Below are 19,547 nucleotides of genomic sequence, written 5' to 3' on the forward strand. Positions count from 1 at the left end.
ACCCTGTAAACACAATAGTAATTCCTAATAAGTGTTTTACTTCCAAAACCAAAAAACAACCAAACTAGAAGATTGTGAATTAAATCGAAAGGGGGCTGAAACCAGTTTTACACACAGAATTTTCTTCCATTTCCTTAAACACATGATTTTGTGGCTATGCGATTCAATATGCATTTAGAATTTGCAAGTAGATGAACAGCCCAATTTCTGTTTTACAGTAGTAGTTTCCATACTGACAGGCAATTTCAATATGAGGAATTTTGCTGGTGTAGCCAGATGCATCACACTATTTGAATTTATTATTTTTTTAAAACACTAAATCAACTTTCTTAAACTCAGAAACATATTTAAGAAACTTTCTTGGTGCTGTTTTGTCTGACAAGAGGAGGTACCAAGAAGTCGGGAAGGTTAGTCTTGTTATAGCTATGAGAGTGGAAAAACAGGAAAGGTTTGTGAACTGAGGTAGTACTTGAAGGACCAAAAAGTGTAAATGGAGAAAGCATGCAAGTGATGCTTTCAAAAAGTAAAATGCTTAGAACTGTATCAGTCTTAAATAAAAGGAAAATAGTAACTGTGTAATAAGGGTATCTTACAGTGGGGAAGGAAAGGGGAGGTCATGAGATGGTCGTTTTCTAAGCAAAATACATAACTAATAACATGGTAGAGAAAAATAACATCCTGTAATTACGACAAGTGCCACTAGAGAATCTACGATTCTGGTATTTATGGGAGTTTGGAATTTTATTTTACAGACTTCATTTGAAGAGAAGTGTCAAGCTCCTGGTATCTACGCTTACCTGTATCTAACTTCTAAGCCTTGAGTCAGGGAACCTAGACTTCCTCTACAGAAAAGCGCAAGATAAACTACATACTTCCAGTCCATAAAATCCAAGAAGATGAGGTGATAGTGACTTGTTTACTAATAAGCAAGACTGGGGAGAGATGTCTGTGGCTTAACCTGATCCTTCCGACATTTTATTTTAACTCTAGGATAGACTGAGTTCCTGCCTCATACTAAAAAGCAGCAAATCACTGAAGATTAAATTACAGATAAACGGTATCTTGCTTATATAATGAACCAGTAGCAAGAAAAACTAGATTTTAAGGTGCCTGCTTTTCACACAGGGGAAATTTGCTTCCCTTTTGTTGGAAGCAGTGGCGCAGAACCCAGGAGTACTTACTTCAGCTTTAAAAGGCCTAAGTGAGCCGTTGAGATCAGCCTGGTGCTGTCTGTACCAAAGTGAATTAGGGAACTGTTCTGCTAGCTCAGTTGTGAAAACAATAGCAGCTATTGACATGCAATGGCTGAGAGCACCTATCCTGGCTAGAACTTGGGAAGATTCTCCAGTGATGTGCTACTAGACCTTGTTCTTTCAGGACAGATTATATGACATTACACCGAACGTGGGTATCTTAATTTATCCAGTCATGCTTAAAACTGCAGTAAGAAAATTTGGTTTCACGTAGAATCTATCTGCCTTTTTTACATTGAGGATACTAACAAAGTACACTCAGGTCAAACAAAAAAGAACAAAGCTGTTTTCATGCTCTCACAAAGAACTTCCTAAATATCACAGAATTCTAGACTGACAAGTGCGCAGCACAAGATATGCTCATTTTCACTTCAAATGACTGCTAAAGAGCCTTTTTAAGCCCAAAAACTTTATTTCAGATTACAGCAATACTAACAGTCAAATTGCATTTACTAAAAAGTCATTCAAGATGAATTTTTACAATTCAATTTGAAATAGATACAACATTGTTAGCATGTTCTACAAAACCTCATAAAATACATAGCACTTGACATACTAATAATTACATTTAGCTAAAATGTAAAAAGCATCATTTAGCTGAGGATTTTTTAAGTCCTCTGTAATATCTTGTGCTGACAGAAGTGCCACTTAATCATCACTACTCTTGTCATAGCAAAGATAGCCCCAAATCTTGAAAATCTTGCAGACTGACAATATTGTAAGGCAAATTAAAGCCATGACAGTTGGCTTGCAAGGAAAGACTATGCCTGTCATAGCAAATGATATTCCCAAATCTCAGAGATCTTGCAGACTGAAACTATCTTAAGTAAGGTGAAGTAAAAGCTGCGACAGTCAGCTCACGAAGAAGGGCTAGCTTACAGCAGTCTAACAGTCTTTCCAGTTACAGTCAAGAAGTCATCATCAGCCAGGGCACGAAGCGCTTCTTCAAACATTTCCTTTGTGACAGCCTTAAAGAAGAGAAATGAATCAAGTAAAGATGGGCAGGGTGGGGAATACTTTAAAGACAGTAAAAATGCCTTACTTCCTACCAATTTTCTTACCAGGTTTTTTAAGTTTTAGTTTGTTCTTTTTGCAATTTGAAATCTGGCCTGGAACCCTGAAGCCGAGTTAGCTATTTTGGAAGCCAGAATAAACTAAGATACAGCAAAGATTCAGCTCAATTATCTGTAGTAGAATTGGCTTTCTGGTCACGTCAGCTGACAAAGTTAATGTCTCCCTTTCCCTCCACAGTGTGATTTGAGGACAAGAATATTGATTTGGAAGAACACCATGCTTTTAAAAATCAATGCAAATGTAAAAAAAAAAAAAAGCAGGAAACTTACTGTATCAGACTGTGCTCTGAGATCATCGAAAAGCTGTTGGTACTTCAAAGCTGGTGTTTTACCCTTTGACTGGATAAGCTTCCGTAAGGCTTGAGCCAACTCCTCTTTACGCTTACGAGCTGTTGTGCTCATTCCTTATAAAAGGAAAGAAAATACCTTTTAGAAATCAGCTAAGGAAGACAGGTAAAGTTACCTTTAAAAAGTACAAAAGCCCAATAGCATCGCAGCTTTAACACTATAAAAACACAAACCGGTAGTGAGAATGGATATGTCCACAATTCCAGTCCTTGGATCAGTAGCAGATTGTTTCAGTGCTTCCCGATGGAGGTGTTTTGCTTCTTCTACATCAACTGTTTCAACTTTCTCAGAAAAGCGTACTTTAGCATGCGCTTCTGCCAGTCGGATCAGAGACTCAAGTTGTCGAGGATACGCAGAAACCATTCCCCTGCCACTACCAATCTTCCTCATGTCCACGTATGCCTGAAAAGGAGTGTCATGAAGTATTTCAGTAAATCCTGTTATATTCATTATTTTCTGAGTCCCCTTCATCCTCCACCTCTTATTTCAGAATATGAGCAATTCTGGCAAGCCAACCCAAATACTGTATTTCTGCTCATATACCTTCACAATTCTTCTGCAGTGAAGGATAACCACATCACATTTATTTCCTTGTAGGACTAGTCTTATGTAATAGTACTTGTGTCTGTGATGACACATTTATTTTGTTTCTGTAGAATTTTATGCTCTTTATGTGATAGAACCAAACCAACTGATCTGAAAGCTATAGAATGCAGAATAACTTCTATACTGATCCCTTTTTCCTTTTAAATGCTGGTGATTTTTAGAGATTTTTTTGAAGGATGTTATAGAAAAGTTATATGTAGATAGCTAACGTACATACTAGGGGATTTTGCCATTTTTCACAAGTCAGAAAAGACTCTGAACATTCTTAACAGCAATTCCTTTACCTCAATAAGGGCTTGGCTTGCTTCTTCACTTAACCTGGGATTTACATAACTACGAGCATATGCAATGTAATCCCTCAGTACTGCCATATCCATATATTCCTCCTCCATCTTTTTTTCACTTCGGTAGTACAGTGAAACCAAATGGCGAGCAAGACGTCTGTCATAAGCTTCATCACGTGGATCCAACATTAAAAAGATCAAGTCAAATCTGAATGGGATAAGAATCCAGGATTAGTGTGTATGCTTTCTTGTCATTTAAAGTAGTTTGTTTTAGGGGTTTTGACTTAAATACAAGTAGGAGTTATTTGATTATTAATTCCTACTCTGAGGAAGAGTTGCTCTATTAAATGGAAAAGGTATTTTTTCTAGAATTATGAAAGTACAGAACAGCATGGTGGATTTACTTTCATCCTATGGACTTGAAACTTTGAAAGTGAGATACATTCTGAAAAATTCAGATCCCATGTTCAAGGCTGACAGTTTTTGTTTTCTTAAAAAAAAAAAAAAAACAACAAAAAACCCACACACAAAAAAACCACACACATATACCAAATACGAAGAACAAACTTGCTGCTAAAGAAACTGCCTTGAAAGGCAACAGCAAACAGGGCACATCCTACAGTTCTTTTATGCATATAAACCCCATAAGTAAATAAATATATGTATAAATAACAAAGCACTTGCAGTTTAATCCCGAGGAAAATGGTTTATAATTTTACAAACTATATATTCAACTATGCTCAACTATAGGCAGACATGAATAATATATTTTTAGCCAGCCAATCATGTATTTTCATAAGCTTAAATCCAATAAACAGTGGAACTGAGATGCTGCTCAAGCCTAGTTTCATTCAGTACACCTGTACTGAGGTACCATTTGTCACTAAGTGGCTAATTAAGCAGCTCTTAAATGAAATGTAAACCATGTGTTCTCAGAATATCCAGTAAAACATCGGTGTACTTCAAATTCACAGTTAGTGTGGGAATTCCTCACAACATGCAACTACAGCACATAGTTTAATTTTCTAATCAGCAGACACTAAATGTTGGTAACAGGTATTGCCCAAAGGGCTAGCACTGCCACCTCCCCGACTGAATTTTACAGAAAAACACAAAGCAGGCACAGTTCTTCACATTGTACCACCTCCACTGCCAGTTCCCTGATCATCAGTATTTCACTTTAGAAGTTTTATGGAGCAAAATAAAACATCCTGAGTTTTTGTTGAAGTTATCAATACTGTAAATTTCAGAACAAATATTTTCTAGGAGATGACTATGAAACAACAACATAGAGGTAAATAGAGATCCTCCAGATTTCATCACGTCTTCTGTACAAGGTCAATGTGTAAATACTAAAAGGCAGTTCTCTGCTCATATAGAAGCTGTAAGAACAGCATTTAAAGTAAATGCTACAAAAATTTTCCACTATGCTACAAAACACACAGTTGTTCTGTTCTACTGTATTTAGTAATTTTCACAAGAGGAAGAATAACATCTCATAAAAATGAGACATGTAAGCAGTTCAGTACCTCGACAACAGTGTATGAGGAAGCTGAATGTTTTCAATAGTAGTCTTTTTTGGATTCCACTGCGATTCTATAGGGTTAGCTGCTGCTAGGATAGATGTACGAGCATTCAGTTGGCAAATAATTCCAGCCTGTCAAAATAAAAACCACTTCTGAAACCAGCTGCAACTATGTGTCACCAAAACGTTTTTCCCCTCAGCTTCATGAGATCACCAATGTTACTAAATGGGTTCTGTAGTAAAAAACTACATTGCAAGAGCCTTTTAGAGTAAAGCAAGAACAAAAGCATCCGGAAATACTACAGTCTGCCACAAAAACTGTATTCTTTGTAAGTAAACTGTTACATAATCTAGGATTGATCCTCTGACAACAACAGAAAAGTGTAATCCTTGGTTCTTCTGGTAACTTTTTGGTTTCAGCTGCTTAACATATACCATACTTAATGGAAAGAAGCTGCAATTAAACAGATGCTTACCTTTGCGATGGAGAGAGTCTGTTGTTCCATTACTTCATGCAGGACTGATCTTGTGCTTTCATTCATTTTATCAAACTCGTCAATGCAGCAAATGCCATTGTCACTAAGTACTAGAGCACCTGTCTGAAGAACCAGTTGCCGTGTTTCTGGATCCTTCATCACATATGCAGTAAGACCAACTGCACTTGAGCCTTTGCCAGATGTATACTGGCCTCGAGGAACCAGGTTATACACGTACTGGAGCAGCTGTGATTTACTAGTACCAGGATCACCACAGAGAAGAATGTTGATCTCAGCGCGAAAATTGCCTCTTCCTGTGTGAGTAAAATCCTTTCTGGATCCCCCAAAAAGCTGAAGCAGAATACCCTATAAAAATATTCTCTTTAAAAATCAAAACATCACCTCTTGCATAGCTAACAGCAAATCCAACTGCTGAACTGAAACACTGTTAAAATTAACACAACTCCGACATGAAAGAAAACACTTGAAACTTTTAGAAGTCTTTAAAAGGGTTCATTCTTTATAGAGATCTTCAATTCCAGTTAATTACATACTTATAGTTAAACTGCTAGGTCCTACAAACTCAGCTTCTAATTAAAGTATGAAATTAGATTCGTTCCAAATCTATTGTTTTCCCTAAGGCCATGTTTAATCTAGGACCAAAGTACTATTACCTCTTTCGTATCATTAGAAAAGTGCCACTTTTATCAGCTTTTCAGTCAAGACTAATCAAGTATTTTCTTTTCAGGAAAACTGCTTTACTGCATTCACAACAGTATTTAAATAAAAGTTCTTTACTTGCCCATAAAGATCAAGTTTAAGGTCTTTTATTTCATCAGAATTTACTAACACTTCCTCCTTTATATTTCCTAAAGAAAGCATATGCTTGCTGTGTTAGGAAAGAAATAAAACTAACTTCCAGTATTTTGACAGTACTGGAATTATTACTATAAACATATACCTGTAATTTTATCTGTTAGCTAGCATTATCGGGGAGAATTTTTTTTTCCCTTTTCAAATTTACTAGATTAAAAATTCACCATTTCCCAGTATTCTTTTTGCATTTTTTTTTTCCTCTAGCAGCATAGGTATGCTAGAAAGTCAACGAAATGAAGGGATAGTCAGTGACAACGACAGCTGGAAACAGCAAGGAAAACTGTACACTACTTTATGTAAAGCCTCTGCACAATTTCTTACAGCACAGAAACCTTACAGAGGCACAGAGTGACCTATTTGTATTTGTTCTGTTTTCACTCACTGCGAACAACTTGCAGATATCAGTCAAAAACCTGTTCAGTAGTTACAAAAGTACGACCTGTCCCATTTTTATCTTCTTCAAGGTCCCCAATATAGAGTATTGGTGCTCCAATGCATGTGGGTTTCAATTTTGTACATTGTTGTGAACACATTTTGATCAGAACCCGAAGATCTCCCTTGATGAAGGGTCCCTAACTTTCCTCAACTCCACCCACTACACCTGATGTGCCTTATTAGCATGGTGAAGAGGTATAACAAATGGAATTGTCATTACTGTATTTTCTTTTCAGCAGGAAATCGTATGGTTTTGAATTCAACTTCCAGCCATTCCAGAAACTTGTGAACTATGATAATGTATAAATCCATAAAGAAAAAACAAAGGAATATACTTGAAGAGGACTGTTTGGCATCTGATATTACCTTGAGACCCACTACTGACTGTAGTTTTTGCATGATAAAGTTGTAGTACCTCAGTTGAACATTTTATTGGAATAGTCCGTTCTTGGATTACACCTAAGTAATCGTTCCAACATGTCAGGGTCAACCACATGTCATTTTAAAGCTGCTGTTCTCTTGTGAATGCCTCTCTTCAAGCAATCACTTACTAAGTTACAGCTACTTATTTTTCTTTGATCACTAGTAACCTGAACATTCAAGGAATGTCCAAGATACATACTGCAATTAAGTCTTCTCAGTTCTGCTGCTTTCTTACCTTTTCAGTATCTTCCCTCTAATTAACACTCCTTAATACCATGAAAACAATTATGACATGCTTATAACCAACTCCATCCTGACAAGACCACGAACTTTTAAGACTGCTCAAGATAATTTTTTTCAATTTTGAAGCCTCAAGTCATTTTTATAACAAACAATAATTACAAATTTACTTGAATAAAAACACATTTCTTAGAAGAGAAATACAGAATTTGATTCACCTTTTTGATATCTTCATGCTCATAGATACTTGGGGCCAATGCAGAAGAAAGTCTCTCATATATGTCTGGTTTTTTAGAAAGCTCTTTTAGAATTTCCACACGTTCCTCTGTAAACATTTTTTGCTCCGTTTCCTCATCAACACCATGCAGGCGTTTTGCATCTGTCTTGCGATAGTGTATGACATCAATGTGGGTCTTATATACGGATTTTACGTTGCTGACCCTTGGATTAACTCTAATTGGGACTGCCCTGTAGATACCTAAATACAATTTTTAATCACAGTATTAGATATAAAAAAACATGGTAATTCCAAAACCTGAAAAATTTACATTTTTCCCTTGAAAAGCTCTTCAAAACAGCCTAAATACTTTGGTCAGTTTGTTTCCCAGTACCAGTAAGTCATGCAGAAGTCAACGGAACACATTTAAGTCATCTAGACCCTATTTTTGCAGTTACATCCATGTTTAATGTTCCTATCACAAGTGTTCTCAACAAGGTAAATGCCTAAGCATTTTTGAAAAAAATTAAGGCTTGATGCTTTTGAAAGTCCTGCGCTGATGTCTGAAGTCAGCACTTTCTTTTATAAGTGCCAAGTTTAATAATGGATTTCTACTGTATCTCTAACAGCCAGCAGTACAGCAGCTGTTTTAAAGCAAAGTGGTTTATAAAATGTGGTTGCAGTATCTAACAAGAGTTACTCTATGTTGCCACTCTCCTGACAGTAGACACTATTTAAGATATTGCCTCTTCCTCACCTACATTCTCGGAATGACCAAATCGTCCATGTCAGACAATATGGAGATTGTCTAGTCCAACCACGGGCTTAAACTGGAGTCAACTAGAACAAGTTGCTAAAGGCCTTGTCCAGTCAGGTTCTGAGTATCCCTAAGGATGGAGACTCTACACAGCCTTTCTGGGCAACCTGTGCTGGAGCTTGACCACCCAAAGAGTAAAAAAGTTCTTATTGTTTAACGGAAACTTCCTGTACTTCAACTTGTGTCCACTGCCTGCCACTGGGCACTACTGAGAAGAGTCTGGCTCTGTCTTCTTGACACCAGCACCCCCCTGCACCGAATCAGGTATTTATAAATACACTGCTAAGATCCCCCTGAGCCTTCTCTTCTCCAGGCAGAGCAGTCCCAGCTTTCTCAGCCCTTCCGTATAGGACAGAGGCTCCAGTTATCATCATGGCCCTTTGCTGAATTCACTCCACTATGTTCATGTCTCCCTTGTACGAGGAGAGCCCAGAAGTGGATGCAGTACTCCAGATGTGGCCTCACCGGTGCTAAATAGAGGGGAAGGATCACCTCTCTTGACCTGCTGGCAACACTCCTCCTAGTGCAGCAGCCCCGGAAGCTGTTGGCACCACAGTCATGTGGTCTATCAAGCACTGCTTCCTTCCAGTTTTGCTTTTGTCTGCAACTTTGCTGTGTCACATCATGCAGATCATCAGTAAATACATCAGTGTTTGGCCCCAATATTGACCCCTAGGGTACACCCGTGGTGACCGGCCTCCAGCTCGACTTTGTGCTACTTATCATAATGCTTTGAGCCCAGCAGTTCTGCCAGTTTTAAATGCATCTCACTGTCCACATATCTAACGCATAGACCATCAGTTCATCTGTGAGTATATTATGGGAGACACTGATGAAAGCTTTGCTGAAGTCAAAATAAAGAACATCCACTGCTCCAGTCATCTCATTGTAGAAAGCTGTTACCCACTGTAAATCCATGCTGGCTACCCCCAACTACCTTCTTGTCCTTCATATGATTAGAAATGGTGTCCAGGATTATTGGCTCTATCACCTTCTCAGGGGTCAAGACGAGGTTGACTGGCCTGTAGTTCCCCAAGTCTCCTCCTTGCCCTAGGAGAGACACTGGCTTTCTTCCAGTATCTTAGCCAGTCACCATGACTTTTCAAAGAGTGGCCTTGGAAAGACAGTGGCCAGAGACAGTGGACCAGCTCCCTCAGCATCCCATCAGGTCCCTTTATAGACAGTTCAGATCAGTGAAAAACGAAGACACAAATATTCAAACCAAATTTTACCTGTGACATTAATTCTATCACCTGGCTGAACCTTATCAACAAGGTCATTATGAGCAAACAGCACAACCGTATGCGGGGTCTGTCCAGCCGGCATATCTTCAGGTGACTCCTGCAGTTTGATCTAGCAAAAAAACCTTAAGTTTTAGTTTCAAAAAAGCAAAGCTTTTCCATAGAGCATACAACAGAATCTTGTATTAGTATGGTCTTCAGCATCATTTTGAATCAGGAACATTGCTCAAGAACAAAACACCCCCACCCAAACAGCGAAGCCGATTACTAATAAAAAGATATGATGAAAATGAGAATTCTGCTGGTTTGTACTGGTATGGATAAAATGCTGTCACAGACAAGGCTCATCTAGTCTAGATAGAAGTGGACATACTACATATAAAGGGGCTTCTATATGGAAACATTAAGATGTGTACATACTTAATTTCATCCTTTTGATGCATTTCTTCTCCAGAGTAGACTTACCTTTTTGCTAAGTTATTTCACCCATTTTCACATTCCAACACTTTTTGGTTTTCAAAACATTCAGTCTCAAGATACATACATTAATGATATGGATCATATTAGGGGGGTGGAGGAGCAATAACTAGAAACTGTTTCATTTTAGCCACTACCTAAATGCAACATACCATCTGTTTGTCAGAGAACATGGATCGGTTGTGAATTAGTGCCATACTGTGTGTTGTGTTACAGTTCTTGCATACTGATGGCTCAGCAATCCTGCCACGATCGATTTCCACTCTGGTGGTGAAAGCGCAAACCTGGCATTTAAAGAATGCTTCCTGCATCTCGGGAATTAACTGGGAGCTTCTGATGACCATGCCACTGATGGTGATAAGTTGATCAATATCTACGAAATATAGAGACTAATGTCATGATGTCATCATCTTAAAATTTAAGATAACCTTCAAAATTTCATGTTACATTCGTTTTTAGGTAAACACTCGGTTAGGTACTAGTATTTTGTCTAAAACAAAGCAAAAAGAATCATAAATGTGTGGTACAATTATTCTCATTTACAGGAGTATTTATAGAACAGAAGAATCCTTCACACTTGCATAACTAAGAACACAAGTAGCTGATGCCTGGAAAGATTTCCTTTATGGATAGATCATTCTGCAATTGCTTCTGAAATTTTATATAAACAAAAGACATTGGTCTGGATGGACCCCAAGTACAGTTTTATACAGTCTTCCATGTAATTCTATATTAACATTCAATAAGTTTATATAAATCCTTAAGATTCCTTTCTAACATGGTAATCAAAAGTTTACCTTCAGGGTTTAGACTTCTCATATTCCTAGTCTTCAGTGCATTATATGGCCTTACTTGAATTTGATGTTCTAATATTGAATCGGGGTAACGATCAAAAAAGATTTCATTGGCAGCCATGTCAAATGTTGGGATAACTTCCTGTACAAAATTGTTATAAACAGGTAAGCTTACACGTTAAAAAAAAATAATCATATAATGAAATATTTTTGTATGAAGCATTTTACGTGCTGCTTATCAACCAGGAATGAGTAAAAATTATGCCAGCTGATCATTTTCCTACATAACAGAAAACTTGCTGTTTAGATCAGATTTATTCATTTGAGTATTGCAAAGGGGGGAAAAAAAAAGTGCAAGACTCCAGACATTGTAGCTACTACAGTGGGTACCTCATGCATGCAAAATTAGCTGGTAAACTGCAATCAACTACTATGCAACAAGACATTTTAAATTAAGTAAAACAAAGAAGCCACAGAGATTACACTGAACATACAAAGCATGCATTGCATTTCAACAAACATATTAAAAGTCAGAAATATGAAAGGGCCACTTGAAAACCAGAAAACAAGTGCACTACTTCACCTGAGGATAGCAGATCAGTTGCCTGTAAAGATTTTCATCAAATGATCTTAGATGGTCGCAATTTACATTCAGGAATGGTTCCCCAACCATATTAATCTGCAAGGTATTGGAAAGGAAAACTTTAGCTCAATGACACACAACACTAAAAAAGAGAGATTTCGCTGTGTTACAAGTACCTCTTCAAGTCGTTGCATATAGCGTGGCTCGTTAAGATCCAAGCCAATATCTTCATCCTCCTTAGCTAGTGGATCAATGAAGCGCTGAAGAAATCTCTGAATGTTAAGAGGTAACAGGGAGACAGAAGGGAAAGATGAGCAGAATTTAGTAGTACAAACAGCTACTCTGTATCAGATTCAACTAATATTTGTTTAAATCAAACTAGCCTTTCATTCAAAAAAGGAGAAAACAAGTTGTTAACCTACCTGGAATTTTTCTTTGCATGAGGCTACATTAACATCTGTTCCCCAAATAACAAGCTTTTGTCCAAGAGATTGCTCGGTTGCTACATCCTCAGCTGGCTGCACGGAAACAAATTAAGCATATGCAGATATGCATAGCTGTTTAAAAAGAAGTTGTCAGATGTGATATCTGAGACATCTACCTACCCCATCTGAGTGTAAATCGACTTGTCTGGCTTTACGGACAGACCCAAGATCCGGCCTCTGCCTAACCGGAGTTCCTCGTACACCACTTCGTGGAGTACCCTCTACCCTGGAGCTGGGTGTGCCGTAAGTCAGAGGTGAACTGATATCGAAGTCAAGAGGAATAGCTAAAAAAAAAAAAAGTTTTACTGTGACTGATCAAGACATTTTACATTTAGACCAGACTAAAATTCAGCCTCTGCATTTGTCTCATTCTTTTAACTCTACTGCCATGAATAGCATCAATCAATTTCAGCGTTTTGTTAAAACAGAAACAATAAAGATGTTGCAAGTCTACCTAGAACTTTTCTTTATATTAACATCTCTTCTGAGAGATCCCAAGTTCTAGTAAAGCTTTGCTAGAAAACTTTCTACACTGGTGTTCAAGCATAAAGTCAAAATGTAGCATTTTAGATGAAACTCATTTCTCAGTTATTTTTGGGCCCATAAAACAAGCGACACGACAATTACCACCTGTACTGCAACTAAAACCAATCCTGTTTATAAAGCAAGAAAGGCATTTTATGGCAATCAAGCTAATTCTTTCTGCACTAACAATTGATTTATTCTTTCTAGAAATACATAAAAGAATACGGTATAATCCCCGACACATACTCCCATGATAATTTAAGCTACAACAGCAGATCCACACCCCTGACCCTGACTATGCTGTCCTGCTCACTGTGCTAAACTCAAGTAAGAAACTGAAGACAAAAGTTATTTTTCCCCTAGAGCATTTTCCAGCCGGATCCATCCTCCACGCTGTCTCGCCACACACGAGCGTGCCGGGCTGTATCCAGGGCACCCCCGCAGCCACGAGCGAAGCGGCACAGCCGGCCCCTGCCCCAGCGCTGCTGCCCGAGCCCCGGCGTACCGGAGTGGCGGAACTGCGGGGGGCTGGAGAAGAGAGCATCGGGGGCGCTGGGGGGGCTCTGCACGTCGGCGGGCGGGGAGGTGGGCATGGGCTGCAGGTCCCCGGTGGAGGTGGAGTCGTCCGTCCGGCGCTTCTGCGAAGGAGGAGAGCGAGCATCTTGCGCTGCAAGACACAACCAGACCCGGAGACGGCGTTTAAGTCCGAGGCGGGACAAGGGACGGGCACGGCGGCCGGGAGAACACACCGCCCCCACCCCCACCGCGGCAGGGAGGCGGCGCCGCTGCCCCGGCGGCGGGCGGACGGCGGAGCTAGAGCCCACCGAGCAGCCGGCACCCGCCCGCTCCCCCCGGCCCCGGCCGCGCCCCACCCCCCCCCCCCGGGTCGGCCTCTTCCCACAAAAGCACTTACGAGTCGGGGGGTTGCTGCCCCGGCCGCGCTTGCCGCGGCGGCGGCTGGGGGTGGAGGCAGGGGACGACATGGCGCTGCTCCGGCTCCCGCGGCGGTCCTACCTGCGGGGGGGGTCGAGGAGAGGAACGCGGGCTGCGGGGGCTCCGCCACCGGCCGAGCCCCGAGCCCAGACGGGCGGGTCCCGGTCCCTGTCCCTGTCCCGGTGTCTCCCTCCCCTCACGCAGGCCGAGTGCGGAGCCGCCGGGGGCAGAGGCGCAGCGACCCCCGCCCGGCGCCGGCGCCCCCACCCACCTCTGCGGCCCCAAGCAGCCACAACCACTCCAGGAAACTCCGCGCCCAGCGAGTCGCGTGCGCGCGCTCTCGCGGGCTTTCTGGCCAATGGGTAGGCGCGATCGCAACGGGAGCGCCCAGAGGAGGCAGCAAGGGGGGATGCGGGGTGGAGAAGGAAAGCAGGAAGGGGGTGAACCCTCCGGCACCCCAAGGTGAGGGTCGCGCCCTGCTCTATCTGTTACAGCAGGGACAGGAATATACCGCAGGGCACTCCTTCTGCTACGAGAGCGAGGCTGTCCTCAACAACGGCACAGCGCACCCCCCCCTAGGCCAGAATAGAACCACCCGCACCGTACCGAATTTCGCGGCAAAACTAGAGCTGCGGTCAGACGGGGAGGCGTGGGGAGGCCGGAGCAGCTCATTCTCCGCAGGGGGGGGGGGGGCGGAGGGAACTACTACTCTATGTGCTTGTACTGAACCGATCCTGTGGCGACAGACATAAAGATGCCCCCAAACCCTCTTCCCTGCCACTGCCCGCTAGGCGATCGTGCCGCCTTCCTCTGCTTGGAATGGTCTGGCCGAGGTCTCCCGGCGTTTCTCCTGCCTCCAAGTTCACCAGTCGTGATGCCACAGCGCCACCCCCCCGCCGGCTGGCTGTGTTGGATCCGGCCGGGGGCGGGTCCTTCGCGCCCACCGCCCCTTCGTCCCGTTCCGCTGCCGGCGCGGGGCAGCATGGCCGGTGTCCAGGAGTCGCTGCACCAGCTGCACCGCTGCCTGCAGCCCGGCGATGCCGCCAGCGCCGCCCTGCGTGGCTACAGCCTGCTCCGCAGCCTGGGGGAGACCTGCCTCACCAGCCTGGCCGGCAGCGTGCAGGGTGCGGCCCTGGGCCCAGCTGCGGGGAGCCGGTGGCGGCGGCTGGGGGGGGCCCAGGGGCTCAGAGGCGGCTGTTATATCGCTGGTGGCTTTAAAACAGCAACTGCTTGGCGTGGGGAGGGCCCGTTAATGATAGGGGGACACACACGAGGGGCGGCTCTGCCCTCCCTGCCTCTCCCACTCAACGCGGTACTTGAGGGCAGCTGGCATGACAGAAAAGGTTGATTTCGGGGGAGGGACCGTCTCTTGCCCCAGATGATTATTTGCCGTGGTAAAAACGCTTTGGTGCTTGCTCCTCTCTGCTGACCTGCCCTCAGGCTGGCTTTCCCTCAGCCCTGGGCAGGGGCAGGCCCCGGTGCGAGCTCCGAGGCGCAGCGCCTGGGCCCGAGTCCGCGGGGAGGTCAGAAGCACCCATGTTAAGTCGTGACTTCTCTGGTGACAAGCATCGCCCCTGTCTAAGGCGTTAAGGCATCTGGGCTCAGTAGTGTCCAGCCCTGCCTGCTCTAGAGAAGAAACCAACCGCCTGATGGTTTGTTTGCTTCCCTGCAGCGCTGCACCTGTCCCTGGTGTTTTCCCCAGAGCATGGCTTACTCGTCTTTATCCACAGATCCCTCAGCATTGAGGAGGTAAATTGGTAAACTTTTAATTTTTAAAGAAATGTTGAGATAATGCTGTATAGGCAGCATGTTATATTATACATGTTAAAACTAAACTACATTTTTTTAACTTTTCAGTTTCGAGATTGCAGGGAAGAAGCGTTAAAGTTTCTCTGTGTCTTTATGGAAAAAGTTGGTGACAAAGTTCATCCTTATGCCTGTAATATTAAGGTGAGTAAAGGAAAATTATTTCCTGAAGGTCTTTGCTGAATGGTTGAAACGATTCTCATGGGTCTCATACCGTAACAGATTGGTAACTATCCCTCACCTTTCCCAGTCTGCCTTATCCATTTCTAGTGTTCTTGTTAGAGGTGAAATAACTTGATTGATACAAAGTGTAATTCATACAACAGAGAAGTGTGGAATTCTTTCTTCAATTATACACTTAATTTTATTAACTTCTCGTTGTAAAAGCATAATAGGCATTGATTTTGAAAATAAGTTACTGGTATTGAAAATAATAGTTATAACTTTTAATCTGCATGGAATAAATTAATAGTTTAATATTTTAAATGTTTCTGTAGGTGATGGTTTATTTTAAATACTGATTTTTAAAAATTTCTTTTGCAGAGTTGTCACTTTTGTAGTATATACAGAAATTGGTGGAAACTGCAGTACCTCTAAAAATGAGGTTCCTTGAGTCTAGATTGCTGAATAATACTGCTTTGCAGAGAATGGCTTGACTGCACCACTGTCCTTTGTGATCTCAAATTAGTAGCTACATATTGTAAGGAATGATAGTACAGAGGCAGAAAAATTAGCTGTGTGTGCCTTTTACTCTAGAAACTCTACTGGGCTGGGATTTCTAATTATGTCACAATGCTGCAGTGTTGTCAGTGAAGCCACTTTCAAGACTGAATATTGTTTTAGTCTTTTTTTAAAAACCTTAAACTTTTTAGGAACAGATACTTTAAAAAGGTAGATGAATGCACTGTTATCTTTAAATTCCCTTCTCTACTTACGAGTATTATAATCTCAATTTTCTTTCCTATCTAGCAAACTTGTATTAGTGTTTATACAAAAGACAGAGCAGCAAAATGTAAAATCCCGGCTCTAGAACTTCTGATTAAGGTAAAATGCATTTTATAAATCTCTTGTTTCTAGAAAAAGTAGAAAATATGTTGTATTATTATAGTTGTGCCATATCATGTAGAAAATCTGTAGTGTGCAGTAGCAAGAGAATAGTAATAGTGTCATATTTGCATGTTAGTAAGACATATGTCTTAACAACAGATTGTCTTCAATAGTCCTCCAGTAGATTGCTTAGTTGTGAGCATCTTATTCCTTCATCTGCTAGAGCAAGACACGATTGTTTTGGGGTAGTTGCAGCTCTTCTTCCCTCTAGCTTATTAGGGTTCTTTAAGGAGAAATTCTGCAGTTCAATTGTATTCTTAATTTAAAATATTATGTATTAGTATATAATATTATAATATATTAGACCCAGTATGTGAAAGGTGTTGAAGAGGAGGACAGCTTTTTTTCAGAAGTTTTATTCCTGTGTGAGACAGTAATTTGATGATGTGCTTCCTTATAATGCATTAGACCCTTGTTTTGCAAATGCTTTTGCACCCACTTAATTTGTTCACGAGAAACAAAACTCCCTTCTGAGTTAATCTGAGTCAGTTCTGTGAATTGGATTGGCTTTATAGCATCAGAGAGAGAATACAGTATGATAAAGGCTACTGCAGACTTGCTAAGGCTGTGCTTTTGTGGGGCTTTTATATATATATATATATAAAAAATTATACTGTGTATATGAGGATCTATATATAATATGCATAATATAAATTAAATACAAGAAGTAAATATAAATTAAAACTTACAAACTTTATATTCATACATATATAAGACGGTAGTTTGTTGTTAAAGTAGATTTCGTGGACTGTCACCTTAAATCTCTTTCACTGAATAGCATACTTGAGCTGAAGTTACACATATGAACTGTGTTTTTATTTAGACTGAGTAGGACTGTGGCAGTGATATTAATGATTTTCCAAAATTTTTTTTTTTTTTTTTTTTAAATCTGTCTTAGTTGCTCCAAAGTTTACGACGTTCCTGTCTGATGGAAGAAATGAAAGTTGGGGAGATATTTAATAAATTTTATGGGGAACTTGCCACAAGAAGTAAAGTTTCTGATACAGGTGAGCTTTTAGTATTTCTGTCAATGTCGTTTGTTTTATTTACACTCAGTTTTTGTTGGATTATACCACATGGAAATGTATAATTGTTATTCCCATGGCAAGTGTGTTTAAAAATGGTAGCTGTCATGTTTTAGAGCTAGTAATATTTGCTCAGGTTTTCTGATCATGATCATGCAGTTAGCCTCTTCTTAGGAGACCTGTATATATGTGTGAGCTAACATGCGGTAGAAATCATTTAATTCCTTTAGCGGTGGCATTTCATACTGAATTTAACCATAGGTCTAGTTTACGATTCCCGACATAGAAGAGTATTTGTGTAATCTGTTATTGTTAGTCCCTGAATGCCTAAATCCTGAAAGTAATAAAGTAATTCCAGCTTTCTTGTCATTAACCAACTTTGCTGACGTCTTAGATTATTTTTTTTTCCAGGTTCGGTGCTAACCTGGTGTTGCTGAACCTTTAAAGTTACTCTTACACCTGCTCTATAACTATACACACACATACCCCTATAACTTTGAGCCTTAAGAGTAGTCCTGGTCCCTCCAGTGGGTGTCCTTATGAAAAGCAGAGGCTGCTTGTCACTGTCAAAGTTTATGTAAACCCCCGCTCAGTTGCTAAAGCTCTTTGTAACCTTATTTCAACCCTGTCCAGTTTTGTCGTCAGAGCTGCAGTTTTAGTATGATAGTTCCTCCATTGGTTGCCCCTAATGTGAGCTCATCAGCTCCTGCCTTGCCTAATTATATTATTTATGACGTTAAGCATATTAACATGAGCTCTACTTTAATCCTCTTGGCTAGTTACAGTTGAAATCTTGGCTTGACAGGTCTAGCCCTCACAAATCGTTGTGTCTGCTTAGAACGCTTTAGTCTGAACTCAAGCCGAGAAACTTCTGCTGGCTGTTGGCTTTGACCCTGATGGTACTTGAAAGACCCAGTAGAACCTTGAGGCCAGCAGCAAACTTGGATTAGTGGTAAATGCTTCCTCCGTGGATATGGCCTTTATTAATCAGTTTTCTAAGCCACGTTTAAAAAGAGTAAATGTGTTTAACTTATTAACGTGAGGAGAGGATGTATCTCACATGGTATTATGTAGCTATATATATATATGTATGTGTGTACATCATAAAGAGCTGTCTTTCCCACTTGCTAATCACCAATTAAAAGTAAACCATCAGCGATGGTTTTCTCATGTTTGCAAGTTACATAGGAATTGCAACAGAAATGTCAAAGTAATGATTTCAGTAATTAATATTTAATAATATTAAATTACTTTCTAGTACTGGAGAAGATTTATGAGCTTTTGGGAGTTCTGGGGGAGGTCCAGCCTAGTGACATGATTAACAACTCTGAAAAACTATTTCGAGCTTATTTGGGAGAGCTTAAAACACAGGTATTATTGGAATTTCTTTTCAGACTCTTGCATTGCTTTAATTTATTTTTTTTTTCCCTCTGATGTGTGTAACGCTGTATGTTGGAATACTATTGTAACTAGTACAGCTTGTAGGGATCTAACTGGACAATCACAAATACTTCTTTAAGGACTGTTAAAGTTTGTGTTCTATGCTTCTGAGAAGCTTTCAGACTAAAAATTCAAGGCCATCAGTGACAGTGAATTAACCAATTTAGTGTGAGAAAAGATGGCATGTGATGATTGTTGTGGTAGTGCCCAAGAAAAATTATATTGCCATGCACTGGTAGTTTCTGATTTGGTCTCTACTAGCTGCAAAATTCTTGCACTTCAGGTAGATATGACAGTTCCTACTGTACTTTACTTTCCTGTATTCTGCACTTTTAAGACATTAGTGTATGCTATTTAAGTTTTGCTGTGGTTGGTCCTGGTCGAACATATTTCATGCTTTTCAAAGGATTTCTTATGCTTCTGTAGTTAAACCCCTTCCCAAATGATATGAAACTTCTGAGTAGGAGATGTTTCTGTGGACGTGAGTTTGTAGAGGTGTGTGCTCACATAACTGTATTAAATTGGAATATGTTATTTTAGCTACACTTCTAGGAACTG

The 19,547-nt window shown here is 40.7% G+C and overlaps 2 protein-coding genes across 2 annotated transcripts in view; one reads left to right on the top strand and one right to left on the bottom strand.

The window, feature by feature from the left end:
• Window positions 1–1,645: 1,645 nt before the first annotated feature.
• On the bottom strand, window positions 1,646–13,942 carry MCM4 (minichromosome maintenance complex component 4). The gene is made up of 17 exons (XM_074819650.1): window positions 13,883–13,942; window positions 13,592–13,692; window positions 13,184–13,345; window positions 12,274–12,437; window positions 12,091–12,186; window positions 11,845–11,940; window positions 11,669–11,764; window positions 11,089–11,227; window positions 10,444–10,664; window positions 9,806–9,926; window positions 7,758–8,017; window positions 5,566–5,931; window positions 5,094–5,221; window positions 3,565–3,772; window positions 2,848–3,076; window positions 2,597–2,730; window positions 1,646–2,221 (listed from the first exon to the last, which is right to left on the bottom strand). The coding sequence occupies exons 2-17, from the start codon at window positions 13,659–13,661 to the stop codon at window positions 2,129–2,131; spliced, it is 2,583 nt and encodes an 860-aa protein (XP_074675751.1). The 5' UTR covers window positions 13,662–13,692; window positions 13,883–13,942; the 3' UTR covers window positions 1,646–2,128.
• Window positions 13,943–14,570: 628 nt separating this feature from the next.
• The window catches only part of PRKDC (protein kinase, DNA-activated, catalytic subunit), an 87,768-nt gene continuing 82,791 nt past the window's right edge, over window positions 14,571–19,547 (top strand). Inside the window, exons 1-6 of the mRNA XM_074819664.1 lie at window positions 14,571–14,735; window positions 15,284–15,360; window positions 15,469–15,561; window positions 16,387–16,461; window positions 17,423–17,531; window positions 18,808–18,920. Of these exons, the coding sequence (XP_074675765.1) occupies window positions 14,594–14,735; window positions 15,284–15,360; window positions 15,469–15,561; window positions 16,387–16,461; window positions 17,423–17,531; window positions 18,808–18,920 (609 nt within the window). The 5' untranslated portion in view covers window positions 14,571–14,593. The remainder of the gene's footprint in view (window positions 14,736–15,283; window positions 15,361–15,468; window positions 15,562–16,386; window positions 16,462–17,422; window positions 17,532–18,807; window positions 18,921–19,547) is intronic.

This window comes from Strix aluco, chromosome 1, assembly GCF_031877795.1.
Source record: "Strix aluco isolate bStrAlu1 chromosome 1, bStrAlu1.hap1, whole genome shotgun sequence".
NCBI lineage: Eukaryota > Metazoa > Chordata > Aves > Strigiformes > Strigidae > Strix > Strix aluco.

What these genes read in the sequence shown, in the direction of transcription:
- MCM4 (XM_074819650.1), bottom strand. Translation starts at nt 13,661, where the DNA reads ATGTCGTCCCCTGCCTCCACCCCCAGCCGCCGCCGCGGCAAGCGCGGC. An exon ending in CATGCAAAGAAAAATTCCAG is followed by an intron (nt 11,941 to 12,090) that starts GTAGGTTAACAA and finishes CTTAACATTCAG; the next exon opens with AGATTTCTTCAGCGCTTCAT. An exon ending in TCAGAGCACAGTCTGATACA is followed by an intron (nt 2,222 to 2,596) that starts GTAAGTTTCCTG and finishes CTCTTCTTTAAG; the next exon opens with GCTGTCACAAAGGAAATGTT.